The 16,811-nt window shown below is 47.5% G+C and overlaps 1 protein-coding gene across 3 annotated transcripts in view; it reads left to right on the forward strand.

Moving 5' to 3' along the window:
- fz (frizzled class receptor) overlaps window positions 1–16,811 on the forward strand; it is a 126,329-nt gene that overhangs the window by 61,759 nt on the left and 47,759 nt on the right. Inside the window, exon 5 of one of the 3 annotated variants that reach the window (XM_033381881.1) lies at window positions 6,672–6,724. The exons of the other annotated variants lie outside the window; for them this stretch is intronic. Coding sequence (XP_033237772.1) covers window positions 6,672–6,709 — 38 coding nt within the window. The 3' untranslated portion in view covers window positions 6,710–6,724. Of the gene's footprint in view, window positions 1–6,671; window positions 6,725–16,811 lie in introns of those variants that run through there. 3 annotated transcript variants of the gene reach the window in all.

Consider the following 16,811-nt stretch of genomic DNA (forward strand, 5'->3'; position numbering starts at 1 on the left):
TTCGATTGGCTGTTAATTAACATATCGGCAAAGTTCAATTAATTGGCAATCAATCATTTTTAATGAAACAGCAACAACAGCAACAGCAACGACGACGACAGTTGTTAGAGAAGAGACTGAGACTGAGACCGAGACCGAGGCTGAGGCTGAGGCTGAGACCACGAAGAATCGGGCGACACTATCGTCGCGCTGCGATCTTGAACTCGGCGGAAGAGTTGGAAAATGGCAAAAACAGCAAACGGAAAATAGAAAATGGCCAATGGCAAATGGCAAATGGCGAAACGTGCCACAGAGGAAGAGAGCCAAGAGATGCGATGAAGAAATAATGCTGCAATTCTATTTGGCGGGGTGGGGTGGGGGCAGCAACGAAACGTGCCACACGATTGACAAGCGGTTTGGCCTGGGTCCCGCTTCGACTGCCCTCCCTCCGGGTCCCTCCCTCTTTGACTGCCCCAGGCAGTTGGCTGTGAGTGGCGAGGCAGAGTCGCCTGCAGCTGGTCTGTCAGAGAGGCCTGTGGCAGTGTTGCCATCCAGCCATCGGAGGAGGAGGAGCAGCAGCAGCAGCGGGCTGACCAACGAGTTGCGGGTGCCACTGCATTTGGCATTCCCCCGTCCAGCCAGGCAGAGCCAGAGCCAGAGCCGGAGCCGGAGCCAGGGCCAAGATCCAGCCAGGGATGCCTCTGGAAACTGCGACTTGGTGGGGCATGGCAGAGCAGCTTGTGGGAAACTTATAAAGTTTCAAGTGGAAAGCACTGGTAGCCTCATCCCAGAAGTTGTGAGCGAAAAGTGAGTGGCAAAACAGTTACTTTTTTTGTTTTTGTAAGAGTCACAGTCACAGTCACTGTTTCTTCCAGAAAGTGAACAGCCAGGCAATCACCTCCCTCCGGTACAAGCTATTAAGCTTCTCATTTGGCTAAAGAACCCCCCGGACGGATCCGCGCACTTCTCGAACATATTTCAAACAAATTTATTTGCGCCTGCAATTTACAAGCGACTTCTTCCAAGCAACAGCAACAAGAACAAGAGAGAGAGAGAGAGAGAGAGCAGCAACAGGAGCATGAACGAACAACTACAGAAAACACAGAGAGGAGGTGCTGGCCGCCGAATTCATGTTGCGACCATGAGATACCCACTATAAAGATTTCTTGTGCGGTGCGAACAGTGAGTGGCAGAGAGGTGAAAATTTCAACAATTAATGAAAGTCCAATATGTTTTCTGGGCTTGGATTCTTCAAAACTTCCCAGTACGGGGTATCAAAACTAACGGCACGACGAGGCATAATTAAAATGTTACAGCAGCAGCAGGCAAATGAGGAAGCTGCTGCAGAAGGAGGATGGCTGGATGGGCGGATGGTTGGCTGGGGAGGGGGAGGGGGGTAGCAGAACAGAACATGTTGCAACAGAACATTGCAGCATTCAACTTTCTGGACAAGTCGCGCATGCGCTTGACGCAAATTAATTTTCCACATTTTTTCTCCCTCTCCGCCCTCTCCATCGTTAACATGCAGAGAAAATTATGCTAATCAACTCTCTGCCAAGAAGAGGGATAGAAGGAAAGAACAGAAAATTCAACTTAATTAAGTTGCATTTTTTCTGTTTCTTTTCTTTTTTCGTTTTGTTCCCTCACGAGTTTTTGACGAAATGAAAATCTATTTCGTGCTGCCTCTGCTCCGGCCCTTGTTGCCAGCAACAAAGTTGCTTAGCAACAAGCTCGCTCCCTCTGCCGGCAATCAGCGTGCAGCTTGTTAAACTTTTGCTCTCTCTTAAAATTGGCCATGTGTGAAATGAAATGCACGATTGCAGCAAGGCGGAAGAGAGAAGAGATGAGAAGAGGAGGGATAAGACTTGTATGATGTTAGGGGGGTCGGGGGCGGGGGCTAGCAAGACAGTTTTGAGGCCACGCACGCGCTTTTAAGCGAGTGTGCGTCTACTTGTGCGTGTGTGCGGGTGTGTGGGAAATTTGTTGATTAAACTTTTGCAGGAACTTTTTAATTGCCTCCGTGTAGTCGTTGTTGCTGTCGCAGCCTCAGCCGCAGCCCCAGCCACAGTCACCTTCGTCGTCTGCAGTCAGTCGGCAATGAACAGTACGAGTATATGTATTTACATATATGCAAAAGAGAATCCAATAGAGAGAGAGAGAGAGAGAGTGGTGAGGAGGGGGAGAGTTTACATGGCTTTTGGTGTACAATATGTTCATCTTTCATTCTGAAAGTTTATCTGGGAAGAACTACCTGGGAACGAGTGGAATTTACGTTGATCCTGTTTATGAAGAGCATTCAAAGTTCTACCGCGTTTCTCCATGGAGTAACACTAATAAAGACCGTAAATGTGGGCTAAAGTGTGCCACCTATGAAAACACTTAAGTATTTCACAAACAATTCTCTTTGAGTTCTGAAGTGGAAATAAATTCCAGCATCTAATTACCATTTGCCGTCAGCTCTAAGCTGTTTCTGACCAATTCCTGTCAGCCCTAAACTTTATTTGAACTTTCAGCCAAGTGTCCAGGCCGAGAACAAAAATCCTACTCAAATAAAGTTTAATATTTAATAATCCGCTCCAGCGCCCAGCGCCCAAGGCCCAAGACCCAGCGCCCAGCATACCCTACGTACTCGTATCATCTGCCCATGGTGCAAGAGCGGCTCCTCCCCTATTCGGGCTCCTCTGTTATATATCGTACGATTTAGTTGTAGCCCCTAGTAATGATCTATGGCGCCTTTAGTCAAGATTTATGCCCTCAACCTCGACGATTGGTATAATATGCAAAGGGAAGAAGCAGCTGCCGTGGCCGGGGGAGGGGGAGGGGCCACATCCAAGAAGCCATAAAGCCAAAGAAGCAGAAACTTGTATGCAGAAGTCGAGCGCCTTTTTTGTTGTACAATAAAAATAAATAAAAGAGCGGGAGAGGGAGAGAGGTAGACAGAGCTGGAGCTGGAGGAGTTGGAGGAGGAGGAGGCATAAAATTGTATAAATTTATGAGGGGACCCAGTTTGGTAGCCCTCTAACTGCCTTCCGATGTTTGTTTTTCTGGTTTTTTTGGCTTTGGTTTGGTTTGGTTTGGGGTTGAGCTTTGTTTTTTTTTCTTTAGAATTTAATTGGACATTATATCGCATATTCTTATATAGGCAAAATCAATGCCTGACCATATATCAAAAAGCGAAACCAACTGCTGGCAGGAGAGGGGGTGGGATACGGGATACGGGATACTGGGTACTGGATACTGGAAGAGGGACATCCAACGGTAATGGCCGAAAAAGCTTTTCCATTGTCTGGCCAAGTTTCAGCTGCCTCTTCGATTGTTGCTCTTGGTGTTATTTATGGTTGCTCAGGATGGTTCTCCAACTTCTGCCTACTGCCTACTGCCTTCTGCCTTGGTAATGTGTGAACGAAAGATTCCATCTTTCTCTGGGAACGCGAACATCTGGGAATCGGGGATGGGGTCGGGGATGTGGATGTGGATGTGGATGTCGCGCCTAAGTACCACCAACTTCCTTCTCTGTCTAATCACGTTTCATTCCGCCAGCTCCCCGACTTCTTTCTACAATAGATTTTCCCTCTGGGCAACTCATTCAAATGTAATAATCGGATAAATATTCCCCCATCTTCTGTTCTCTTAGCATCTTACCATCTGTCCAGTTGGGCCAAAAAGCTGTCGCATCTAAAGAGCTTTGCGTACGTACGTATATCTGTCCTCTATTGTGCTTTGGGCCTATGATGCAAGTCAGATGCCACGCCCACTCGGCAAGCCCGCAGAGCCCATGGCCGACTTAACTGGCGCCAGTTTTTAAATCGGCTTAAATTATGACGCTCAACGCTAAGAAGAATGAGCAGAAATTGTCTCTCCATTATTATTATTAAGATGTTTGCACTAGGAACAGACAGCCCTCTCTCAGGGAGAGGCTCAAATTTGCCTAAGCCTTCGACAAAGTTTCCATGTGGCTGCTTTGATTACTCAAGCTGGGAAAATAGATTAGGAAAACATCCGAAAGTGTTTCATTATTATGTTTCTATTTGCGATCTTTGGGTATTGAAGTGGAAAGGTTAAAGAATACAATTTACTGCCCATCGGGGAGCCATTTAAAATGACCCCATCCCTCCTTCTTTTATCCTGCTTAAATTAAAACTATATTCCCAAATCAGAAATCGCGCCCCACTTCCCCAGAAATATTTTGAATACCTGACATCGTAATTGCTAGGCTCCCAAGGCCTCCCCAACTTCCTCTGGCAGTCATACTCGTATGTTTAAGCCTCTGGGACCCTCGACAATAATGCCCTGCCACTAGAGTGGAACAATGCTGGACCCTAATTAATGTTGACATGGGATATATTTCTGCGTCCTCCTCCATGCCCAAGCCCACAACTGGGCCCCAGCTGGAAATATGAAAGGAAAAAATGGAAAAGTGGAGTAAAAAATCTGTTAGATTAGTGCGTTAACAAGGGGTCATCAGATGGGACACTTGGGGTCCGAGTCCGAGTCCGAGCTAGAGTCGAGGGCCGTGTCTACCCTTGTCTTTATTTGCAGATTATCAGGTCATTTAATGGAGATATTTAATTTCAAGAATTTCCCTTCTCCTGGGCCACCAGAATGTGGCAAACTTTAACCTCAAGAACATATTTTTCTGCTTCGCTTTTTTTCGGTTATAATTAATTTTTACTGTCAAATTACGGCAGCCCTCTGACAGGATGACAAGTGAAACTTTTATACACATAATTAAATAATTTTCTTCTTTTTTTTTTTTGGTTTTCTTATTTTGTCACTTTTTGCCACTTCTCTCCGTGTGGAAATAAAAGTTGAGCACCCGAGCACCCCTCCACCTGCCGCTCAACTTTACTTGCATAATTTACAATTCTTTTTTGTCGCCCTGCTGCTGCTCTCTTGGTCTCTCATAAATTAAGATGAATCATGAAATAATAAAAAGCGAAAATGCGTAAACTAATTAAATTGGCTGGGCTGGGGGATAGGGGACGCGCCACAGAGGCGGGCGGGGTCCGGACACAATGACATCGAACATTGAAAGTGCTTAATGAAGGGAAAACTCGGTACAGACATCGGCATGACTTTGCCAGTTGGTGGACAGGAAAGAGCTGCAGGAATGCATGAAAGAGGTTTCACCCTTGAAAAGGGAACTCAATTTATGAAGAAAATCTGTTCGAAAGTAGCTTAAAAGCTTTATACCCGGTAATGAGCCATCTGCAGATAGAAGTTAGCCGTATTTCAATGGGTCCTAAGGGCTATTGTGGTATTACTTTCCCTTAAGAGAGCAGGAGAGGAAACACGACATTTAGGTTATTATTATTACTCTTGAATTTCGAATTTAGAATGTTTGATCTGTTTCCATTTAGTATGTATCTCTTAGGATATATCTCTCACTCTTCTCACACCAAGACCAGCCGTTATATTTCGTTCCCCCTCGCCAGAGAGCGCACACTGCATGAGGAAGAGTGCGTGGGAGAGAGAAAGGGAGCTCTAATTTATAATAGAGTTCAAAATAAAGTTTTCTGTAGAGTTTCCTAAGAGAAGCCCAATCCATCGTAAGCTCATACGCTTAGGACGCATGTTCGAATCGAATTTCAGTGTGCATACAGCAGAAGCCGACCCTATTAGCGATATTTCATTGTGTGGTTTAATTGAAATATAGCCAGAACGATGAACCGCCTACCACTCCTGCGGAGTGCAGGAGGAGGAGAGGAGGCACGATTGAAAGGGAAAATTTGTTGCGGCAACGCGAGAGAGCATTGTAATCTCTAGAACAAAGGACACATAAATCTCCCCGTCCAAGGAATTCGCCGTATTCTTTTCATTTTGGTCATTTAAATTGCCCCCGACTTGCGGTGGAACTTTGGCTTTAACTATGCCGCCTGCTTGTTCCTTGTTGCGCCTTGTTAACCCACGAAAAGCCAACAGCAAATACCAGCAAAAAGCACAAAATAAAAAACAAAATAAAAGAGCCAAGATGCGAACAAAAAGCGAACTGAAATTCAAGCGAAAAGAGTGAGGAATCGTCAGCATTTTGCATACAAGTCTCGTACTGGTACTGGTACTCGTACGGTTCTTGGTGCTGTTCTACGACTGCTACTGGCAGCAGCTACTGCTGTTCCCACTGCTGGCTGTGCTGCACACTCCACTTAAAAAATCGTTAAGCATAAGAAACAATAAAAACAAATACCTATAAACACTTAAAATGGCACAGGTAACCCCCGTGTCTCGACCTCGCCAGCTGAGTACCGAGTAAAGAGTACATCAGGCAGTAAATGCCTGTTGCCTGTGCCTGTTGCCTACTGCCGTTACCGAGCCAGAGCCCCACAGTCAGAGCCAGAGCCAACTCTACGGCCTGGCGTTTTTGGCCAGTTGTAAATGTCAAGCAAATTTGGTTGGCTGCATTTCTCGTTTGTGTTTTCCTCCGTTTCGGCACTCCACTGGATTTCGTGTCGACGTTGTGACCATGGAACCATGGTGGTGGATCGGTGGGTCTTCGCCATGTCAAAGAATGAGTTATGGGAACATACTTGAATCGAAGTCGTTGGGCAATCGAATAGAAACCGAAAGAGGATACTCGATCTGCATGTGGCTCCTCTCCACAGATACGCTTGATTATTTCTGAAAGTAACCTTCCACCTCCACCTCCACTTCCAACCGCACCACTAACCATTTTCCCCCGCTTCTTGTCGTTGCAGGTATGTTAATCCATCACCCATTGACCCCCCGGAGTTGAACGACCCCAAGCCCCCCCGAATGTAAAGCGTGCAGCCGTGGAGCGTTGATTTATGGCACAACTCTGGCTAATTTGCCATAATTAGACACGACATAAACGCACCGAGGGCCCTAAATATTTATGTGCACTCGTATTTAGTGGTTAAATTGGCATTCCATTGGCCACGACGGCGACGAACATCGATATGCACTCGAGCCACTTGGCCGGCACTCACTTGACATCGCCATCAAATCACAAACATCGAACCGCAAATGAAGGCAATTAAGTCCCAGCACTTGAGCCCGAACCCGAACCCAAACCCAAACAATAATGGAACTTGACTCTGGCTTTGATTCTGGCTGTGGCTGTGGCCAGAATTATGAATTAGTTTAAAATGCAATCTGGAACAGAGTCCAGAGCTGGTTAGGCTGTGGCTGTGGCTGTGGCCTCTCTATAATTAGGCCATAAATACGTTTTACTTTGATTCTGGGCCACAATTGCCGCTGGCCCTCCAACTATTACTATATAAATTTAATTATAGATATTTCAAGTCCTCTCGGGATACACCTTTTGTAAATGAAACCGGTTGCACTTGGACTCCTCAACATCATCGTCATGAACAGCCTCAATCTCTGTTCGCGTCTCCGGTCTCGAGTCTCTGGTCTCTGGTCTCTGGTTTCGTCTTCCTTGAATGGCGGCATGTGAAGCACGGCGCTAGGAAATGGTAACCAGACCAGACCAGACCAGGGCTCACTCGCCTGCTGCCCAGTCCAACAAGAGCCTCCGCACCCGTCCTGATCCCTAGCTCCCTAGCTCCCTTGCTCCCCAGCCCCTCCCCTGCACTACACTACATCCCACTTCAGTTGGTATTCTAACACACTTGAGACTGGTTTCTCAAAAAGCCACTCGAGCTGCCCGTCAAGTGTCTCTGTGTGGCTGGGTTTTTGTGGCCCGCCTGTCAATAGACATCTTGCCATGACTTGTGTAAAACCAACCATCAGAAAAAAGAGAAAAATATGGAAATATATACATATTATATGTATATTCGTGTATTGTAGTTTTCTGTATATATGTATGTACACTTGAAGAAATCATAATTATTGCCAGTCAAGTTTTGAGTGGCCCCAACCGCAGACTGGATCATAAATTTCCATACAAGATAAAACTGTGCCTAAAATATGAGTCCCTCTCTCTCTCTCTGGCAGTTGCATACGGAGACGGAGATGGAGATCTGTAACGATCGTGAAACGATCTCTGCCTACCATTAGTCATATTGGAATGGCTGGGACTTGGCTTGGACCCACACATAACTTGTCCGATGGAGATCGCTAACCGAATTCGAATGTTATTTATAGGCAGATGTCGGGGGCCAGGGCGACAGGGCGACAGGAATTTTTGGACACTCTTTAGCAACAATAATACGAGCGGATTGCTCTACTCTCATGGGATACTGTGGCAGGAAAATATTACTAGAGAACACTAGATGTTTTCGGATTCATGGCTTGGCATAGATTATGATGCATATGGCGGCTCGATTCTGCGATAAGTGGAATCTAATGTTTAAAATTACAATCGCAATGGGGTTTATTTTTTTGTGGTCAATGGAACTATGGCAAATTATTCATACAACTTTATCAATAGGCCATTAATGGCCCACTCGGAGCTGTCCAATGCAAATAAATCATAATTTTTTTCGCTGCTAGTACTGTGTTTGTGTGTGTGTGTGTGTTTTTGAAAGTGCGTTTCGCATTACCAGAGAAACTGAAATTCAAACTCACTCGCACACACACATGGCGCAATATGTGGCGAGGTGGAGACCAATTAAGCGACTACCCACCTAGCCCCTAGACTAACCAAAAAACCCCACCCAGCCCAGGATCGGAGTCCGACTCCGACTCCGACTCCAATTCCGATGGCAACTGCAGCTGTAAATCAACTTTGCAGCTTTGCAGACAGAGGGAGACAGGGCGAGACATGCGTGGCAAGAAAGCCAAGTGAAACATACATAAATTAACATCAATACAGCAGCAGGAGCAGCGGCAGCGGCAGCAGCACACAAACTAAATTCAACTTATGAATACCATTTTTATGCGATACCCTTCGAGAGAGGGTATTCCACTGATCCCAGAAGCCAGAAGACACTTGCCACAGGCACTATGTGCGAGCATATCTTGCAGATACCTTAAGAATGATCCTCCAGGACTTGCACTTTGCAAATTTTCTTCCAAAGGAATGCGTCGATCGGTCCTCAAGGGTATTCTCAGCTTCGATCACATGGCCCTGTCATTCTTTCTTGGCTTTTTGTGCATTTGCCACTCGGCATAAATCATTTTTAATGGGCCCTTGATTTCTTCGCTCCCTCTCTCCCCCTCTCTCTCTCTCTCTCTCTCTTGAGTGCATGCTGAACACGTAAATGCCTGCGTAGGGACTGGGACTGGTGCAAGGATTCAGATTCAGTTTCGGATTCGGATCAGGTTCACTAAGCAAACTGGAACGGGAAGTCGTCTGTCGGATACATTTGTATCTTGTAGTTGCTGATTTGCAAATTTAGATACGATTTCCATGCCGAGAGAAATATGTGTGTGACATCGTTTTTCTTTTTGGCAAAGTGCTTTTGCGCCCCGCCAATATGTTTTGGCAACACTTGCATAACAACAACCACTACCACTACCACTGCCAGTGCCACTGCCACAACGACAGCGACAGCGACAACGACACTTGTAGCTGGTGCGTGCCCCAGACTGCGCCCCAGCGTCTGTGTCTGAGTACCGTTAAATGCAACGTTTAGATCCAAATGCCGAGATAACAAATTGTTGTACAACGCACTGCGAACTATGTATGTACAGAGAGTTTCCTCGTTTTCCCCATTTTCTTTGTGCGGTGTGAAAAATTGGCCAATCCCAGGCATCGCTTACCCCCCGCCCCCCGCCCCCCGGCTCCTGGGCCCATTTGTCTTTTCCCTCTGTCTCTACCGCCGTTCCTCTGATCTGCTCTCAGCCATCTATCTGCAGAACTTTGTCCAGAATTCGTATCTGCATCTGCATCTGCATCTGCATCTGCATCTGTATCTGCAGTTGTCTATCAGCTGTCTCTCGCAGTCTCCTCTTTTCGGGTCTCGAGCTTTTAGCCATATCATTTTTACCCCTCCCTGTCCCGCTCTCTGCACGTTTTGAGCGACATTTTGACGCGGCCATTTCAAGTGCAATTCGGTGTTGGGTTCCCTCCATGTGTCTGGCTCTGGCTTTGGCTCTGGCTTCTGACGTGGCCGAGTGATTGGAAGTGTTCCGTCCGGGAGCTGTAACTGTTATACGCTTACTTTGGCCAGTGAAGGCCTGTCAGCCTGTCAAAGGTATCGCTGCTGACCGTGGCACCGTGTAACGCTGATCGCTGATCGCCGATCGCCGAGTAGCAGTACTTTTGTAGTACAGTCGCTGAAAGATTGATTCCAGTTAGATATTCTAGTGGTAAGTCTTATAGTTACAAGGCACTTCTGTATATCGTAAGCCAACCCCCGGCTCACTAGCTTCGCTTCCTACCCATGACGCTTGATGCCTAGGTGCCTTGTCTTTCCGACTGAATTATCCCCACCGCCGCTGAAAATTAAAGTTGAAATAATTTTCAATTAATTATACCTGGTTCGCTTCCTTTGACCCGCATCGTTTATGGACTCACAAATGGCCCAGAACTCTGCCCTCCCCCTCCTTCTCCCCCGCCCCACGCCACGCCTCCTGCCTCACTTGGATGACATCAAACGCCCCTCGCTGTTGGAGTATTTCGCTCCACTTGCTGCTGCTGCTGCTGCTGCTGGGAGCTTCCGCAGCGCTTCATTAATTTTTCAGGCACATTAACAGTTTCGTTATTGCTTTTGTCAGAATTTACAGAAGTGCGGAGAAGAGGGCCCCCAAAAGTAACTCCCCCTATGACTCGCAATTCCTTCGTCCCTTCAGCCCCTCGCGGGCCCCTCGGGGACTGGGACTACGACTGGGACTGGCCTGAACATCAATCTGGCCAAAACTAATCATTTTTAATAACCAATAATTTATTTTTAATCAAATTTTAATGAAAACTTTGCCGCCCCAGAATCGAGAGGGGGCCAACGCATAAAAAGTTCAACAAAAGTCGGAGTTGGGGAAACGAGGATGGAACGTGGTTGGAGATGGGGAGATGGCTAAGGATATGAGCCTGGTGGGACGTACATTTTGGCCAAAAGACTTTGTAGGCCTTGTCATGCATAAAAATTAGAGTAGAACAGAAGCAGCCGAAGGAGGAGCCTCGTCTGAGGCGTGGCAGAGAGTGAGCCGAAGATTTATTATGGCCAAGATTGAGGGACTGGGACTGGGAATGGGAGATGCGAGGCAGCGATAGCCTCGAAGGAAGGTCGTGCAGAAATCAAACAACCCACCCGACAACGCCATCAACATCGGTATAGACGTGGACTCCGACTTGGATGGGGACGTGGACGTGGACCTGGACTGTAGCTAGGACTGGGACTGGGACTTCGAATGGGACTCATGGCAACGACATCCACATCCACATCAACATCAACATCGACGACTGCGACTGCGACGCCTCAATCGGTCGGCCCCTTGCCTTAATTAATTTCCTTTTGCCGCCGTTCGGCTCCCAGTCTGTCCAGCCTGTCCAGTCTGTCCAGCCCGTCTCCTGCCCCCAGTTCCTCAGTGCCGCATCGCACTGGACCAAAAGGGTTACACAGCTCATTATTTTTACCGTCCCCCATCTCCATCACTATTTGCAGGCCCAGCTTCTTCCTTCCTCCTTCCTCCATCCTCCTTCATCCTTCTTTCCCGTCATCTCATCGTCCCATTCTGCTGCTGCTCGACCAGCGACACTTGCAATTGGATTGGGCCAGGGACTGTGCTGGGAGTGGAGTGGGGCTTTGATTGCCCACAGCCCCACAGCAGCAGCAGCAGCAGCAGCACACCGCCGAGAGCTGGACACTGCAGCCGGGAAACTGTGGGCGCTGTCCAGCATGGATTTGTGGCAGTCACAGTGGCAGTGGCAGTGGCAGTGGCTTACCCCAGATTTCCCATAGGGTGGCTAAACTACTACGATATGAATATTGTTTATTTTTTATAAGCAAAGAAAATATTGGGTGGTGGCGTTCGAAAAGCCGTCAGAGAGCGCTCAAAATCCTTGAATATGTATCCTGTATAATCCATGTCCATGTCCTCTGTGTCTCTGAATCTTGAAGATCACATCTGACTGCCAGGGGAACGATCGATCTTCGAGGGTATCTAAACATTCGGCCAAGACGTTCGTCTTCTTTTCAAGCCTACTCCACTCGTACTTAAAGAAGCCCCCTCTTGGCCTTGACACTCGCTTCCACTCAGTGCCACTGCAAGCCTCTGGCCAAGCACTTTTACCCATGTTTGGTCATTCTTTTTGCGCCTCTTCTCGGTCGACGCTCGGGATTTGCCATTTAGTTGCTTGTTCAGTCTGAGTCTAAGGCTGGGGCTGGGGTTGGGATTGGGGCTGAGGCTGGGGCTGTGACTGGGGTTGGGGTCTTTTTCTCTTTTTTCTCGTCGTGGCATCTCAAAAATGTCGCCGGTTAACTTGCTTTCAGTTTACTTTGCCTCGCTTTTCCCCGGCTTTGGCTTTGGCTTTAGCTCTGGCTTTGCCTTGGACTTTGATTGTCCTCGGCTCGGAGTGGGAGCACTGCAGCAGCCGCCGCCCACTTGCCACTGACCAGAAGATGAAAATGAAGAAGAAGATGATGATGATGACAATTATTGCCACTGCAGAGGCTTCCTTGTGGCCAGCTATTGTTATCAAGCCCTGTCTGGGATGCAATGCGATGGGTTGGGTTGGGTTGGGATGTCTCTCCATTCTTTCGTCGTCGAAGTGTCGTCTGGCTGGGGCGACCCCGGGGGGGTGGCGGGGAACCACAACCGCAGACTAGCCGCCACTTATAACTATTATTTTAAGCAACGTGCAGCGATGAGGCAACAATTATTTTTCCTCTGTTTTTCGCTGACAGAGGCAGAGGCAGAGACGGAGACGGGCCCCCGCGCCAGCTTCATCGCGTTCCATTTCATTTGCTCTCTCTCTCTGTCTTTGTCTCTGTATCTGTCTCTGTCCCTCTGGACAAACGTGACAAGCAATTAATTAAAAAATTAAAGACTGATGAAGAAGGTGGGGAGCGGGAGCGGCCTCGGCCTCGGGGGCGGGGGCGGAGAAAGAAAGCTAAGCAATCTAGTGGTCCATTTCCGTTCCATCAATCCACTGCAGTGGATGTGGATGTGGATGTCAGGCCACAAAAAGTCCCCCTTCTCTCTCTCTCTGTGTGTGTGTGTGTGTGTGTGTGTGTGTGTGTGTGTGCGGTCAAGATAATAATTTGCCAATGAGGCACATGGGAAAAGGCCAAAACATGGTCGGGTTCGGGTCTGTTATTGGGTAGGCCATTAGGCCATAGCCTTATAAGTGGAGAGCATGGCCTAGCATGGCCTGGCATGGCCTGGCCTGGCATGGCATAGCATGGTATATCGATAGTACCGGGGGGGCTGCCATGACAGCTGTTTGAAGATGACAGACAACATTTCAAGTGGACATTGTCGTTGTCGTCTGTAACTAATTTTGTGGAAAGATAAAATAAGCGAGCAGCTGCCATTTTCTGTTAATATTTTATGTGCTTTTGGCTGGCAAAGACAGCAGAGGACGTGCGAGGGAGAGCTCCGAGTACTTCAATGGAAGTCACTGAATTATGAGCAAAGGCAGCTCATTACAAGCAACTAAGTGAGCCAGGCATATGCTAAATTGTGGCTAAAAAGAAGTGGTAACAATAGAGGACGGAGTTGGGGACAGACAGAGACAGAGACAGAGCTAGAGATAGAGCTGACTCCGGGCCCCGACTTCCAATGAAACGAGACAAAACTGGCAAAATGCGAACAAGCCAAAGGGGCGGGCTGTGGCACGGGTGTAGCAAACAGCCATTATGGATGCATGCAGCAACAGCAAACAACTTCGGCAACAACAACCATCCAGCAGTCCAGCCATCCAGCCATCCAACCATCCAACCATCCAGCAACAAGCAACAACGAACCGACGTTGACAACATGGCTCAAATGTCAGGCAATGGTCAACGGCTGTTCACTGAGTTATACCCCCGCCCTGCCGTCATCATCCCCACTCCCCTGCATCCACAGCATCTATTGTAGTTTTCTGTTTTTTTGTTGTTGTTGTTGTTTTGCTGAGCTGCTGTTGCCATATGTGTCTGTCTCTCCCTCTCTGGGCCGGGACGCTGATGGGAATGTTTAGTCAGAGGCTGCCGATTTTACATGTGTGCTCTGTCCGGAGATCGGACCAAGACCGAGACCGAGACCGAGACCGTACCGGGTACGGGTACGGGTACGGGTCCTGCTCCCAGCTTCCGCCTGACAAACGTAACACAACATTTTCTTTTTTTTTTCGGTGAGTTCGAGTCATTGATGAGGGGGCGAATGCCCCATGAATGCAAAGATGTCTCCTCTCTCTCTCTCTCGCTGTGTGTGTGTGTGCGCCGTGTCGAGTCAGGTAAGGGTCATAACTTGTCCCATAGAAGGGCATTAAGACATGCGAACATAACGCAGCAGGAGAAAGCGGAAGAGGTAGTCGAAGAAATTTGCATGCAAGGCATTTGAATGCAAGGAAAGAGTCGATGTCGACGCCGACGTTGCCTAGTGGGAAACTCAAGTGGCATCTGCACTGGACGCTGATATGCAATGTATAACAGTGTGTATAACAGCACAGCATGGGAAAATATCTGTTGCCTGGGTGGCATGCGACAGAGACAGAGCCGGACAGGAGCGGACAGGAACGGACAGGACAGTGGCTACCGTTCTTGGGCTGGCAATGTGCTTATGACAGTCTATTTAAGTTTCAGTGTTTCAGAAATACCCCATAACAGACCGAAATTTTCGGTTTTTCCTTCGCGCTCACTCTCCATACGTTTTTCGTGTAGAGAGATCGAGAGGCATGGGTATAGCTCTGATACCACACAAGATTGTTGGAACAGTAGACAGTTTACAGTGTGGAAGTAATAAGTTTGGTAAAATATAAGCTGTAATTCATTCCCCACTGCCGTTCCACCTTCTCCTTGGCGGCATTAAGTCCTCATATTTATGTCTTTAAAGCTCAGATCCCCCCCCCTTCCGACCAGGTTACTAGTAAGTTGGCTTTATGTCTTGGAATTTTTATGCCTAATGCATGCAGAGGGCTGACTGCCACCACGCCGACTAAGGCCTGTTTATTAGCAGTTTTCCTTCCGCCCACTCTTTACCCTGAGAGCGCCCACACATGGTATCTGGCTCTGGCTTTTGCACAGCGGTTTGCAATTTTTCTTGAGCATTTTCATGTTATTTTTCTTTCTTTCTTTGGTTTGTCATAATTTTTGTTTATTTTCCTTGCCACCCGCCGTCTGTTTGCTGAGAAAATAAAGCCAACTGAAGGCGGCAAGTGGTGGGGCTGGGGGTGGGGGTGGGGTCTGGGCTTATATGCGATATTTCTTTGGCCTAAACACAGCTGTTTCTTCTTTCTGGGACACTTTTCATACGATTTACCCATCCCGAACAATGGCTGGCAATTTCTGTTTGCCGAGGGGCAAAAGCAATGCAAAGTTTTGAAAACTGTTTACTCGGTCAACATTTTAGAGAAATTTTGTATTTATCCAGCTTTTTAAGCCACCTCACCCTGCTCACCCTCCCCACCTTCCTCCAGCCCGCATGTTGATTTCCGCAGGGGAAAGTGGAACGCACACAAATTGATTAAACTGTCAAGTGACTTTATAGTTGACGGACAGACAGCGTTGACATTTCGATTATTAATCATTTGCCAATCGAGGAACAGATGGGGAGAGAGGGATTGACAGAGAGTGAGGGCAGGAGGGAGGGGGGGAGGAAAACAGGGACATCGACTACTCGTATATCGCGATGGCCATCGATGCGGGTCGTGGAGGTGGCTTTTGTCTGGAGATAAATTGCATAATCAAGTTCCCAGCTCCAGCTCCAGCTCCGCCCCGAGTTTTCCACCAAGAAAACTCTCATCTGATCATAATTAAGTGTTCATCCCGACCGTCCAACTGAAAAGCCATTTCTAGCTGCTTCTGCCCTCCTTCCTCCATTCCCCCCTCTCCCCATGCCACTTATTAAGTTTTACGCAAATGAGCCAAAAACTTTTGTGTCAAAACTATCGACAGAATGGGACAGAGATGGCACCTGTTGGAAATGTTTGATGGTAATGGCAGGACGCAGCGGGGGGGCTGGGGGGTGGCCAGAGAGGGATCCAATTTACTCAGTTAGTTTTACAGCTTTGAACTTTTGTGTCTGGCAATTGTGTTAAGTGCGTTTTGATAGCCCATGAAGAGGTCGAATGAAATGAATTCACTTTTTTGCACAAGGGTTAAAGTTACAATTGCAGTGTCAAGGGGCAAAGCCAAGGGGGGAGAGATGGGGATATACGAGTAACTTTCTGTGAAATAACTTTGGGTCTGAAAGGCTACACTGCTCTTAGGAAGTTTGCTGGATAATTTCCATTTATATTCTTTGAAGTCTTTCCTCCTCTCATCCTTTAATCCGTAAATTGAGTATTCTTTTTAGGGATTTGTATCGAGCATCGACGATTACATTCTATATTTATATTTCTACAGGAATAGAATGTGGCCCATCCTTCATACTCAGAACCAGAGCCAAGACCGTTTCAGAGCAGCAGCAGAGAAAATACACAGTTTCAAGTCTGTGAACTCCCACAAATGGCAACAATTTTCCTACATTTCAGCCACTTTTCGTCTCGTATCCATTTTCCCCTCTTGGACAAGGCGAAACAGCAAACAGCAAACAGCTTCAGATGTTAATTACACGTTACAGGAACAACTCACAAAAGCGTGAAGGCGAAAAGGAAATCCTCAACAGTTTGAAGGGCTCCGCAGAGAGCGCTGCAGATGGAAAGCTAAGGCTAAAGCTAAAGGGGAAAAGGAGATATCCTTGGCATGAGCTTGAAGTGGGGGAGCAATGGAGCTATGTGGCTCCTCTTAAGCCGAGCTCCGCTTGAACTAATGAGCTGCTCGGTCTCCGTCTCCGTCTCCATCGCCGACTTCTTCCTATTTCTCGCCCATTTCTGTTGTCCATTTTTG

This window comes from Drosophila pseudoobscura, chromosome X, assembly GCF_009870125.1.
Source record: "Drosophila pseudoobscura strain MV-25-SWS-2005 chromosome X, UCI_Dpse_MV25, whole genome shotgun sequence".
Lineage (NCBI taxonomy): Eukaryota > Metazoa > Arthropoda > Insecta > Diptera > Drosophilidae > Drosophila > Drosophila pseudoobscura.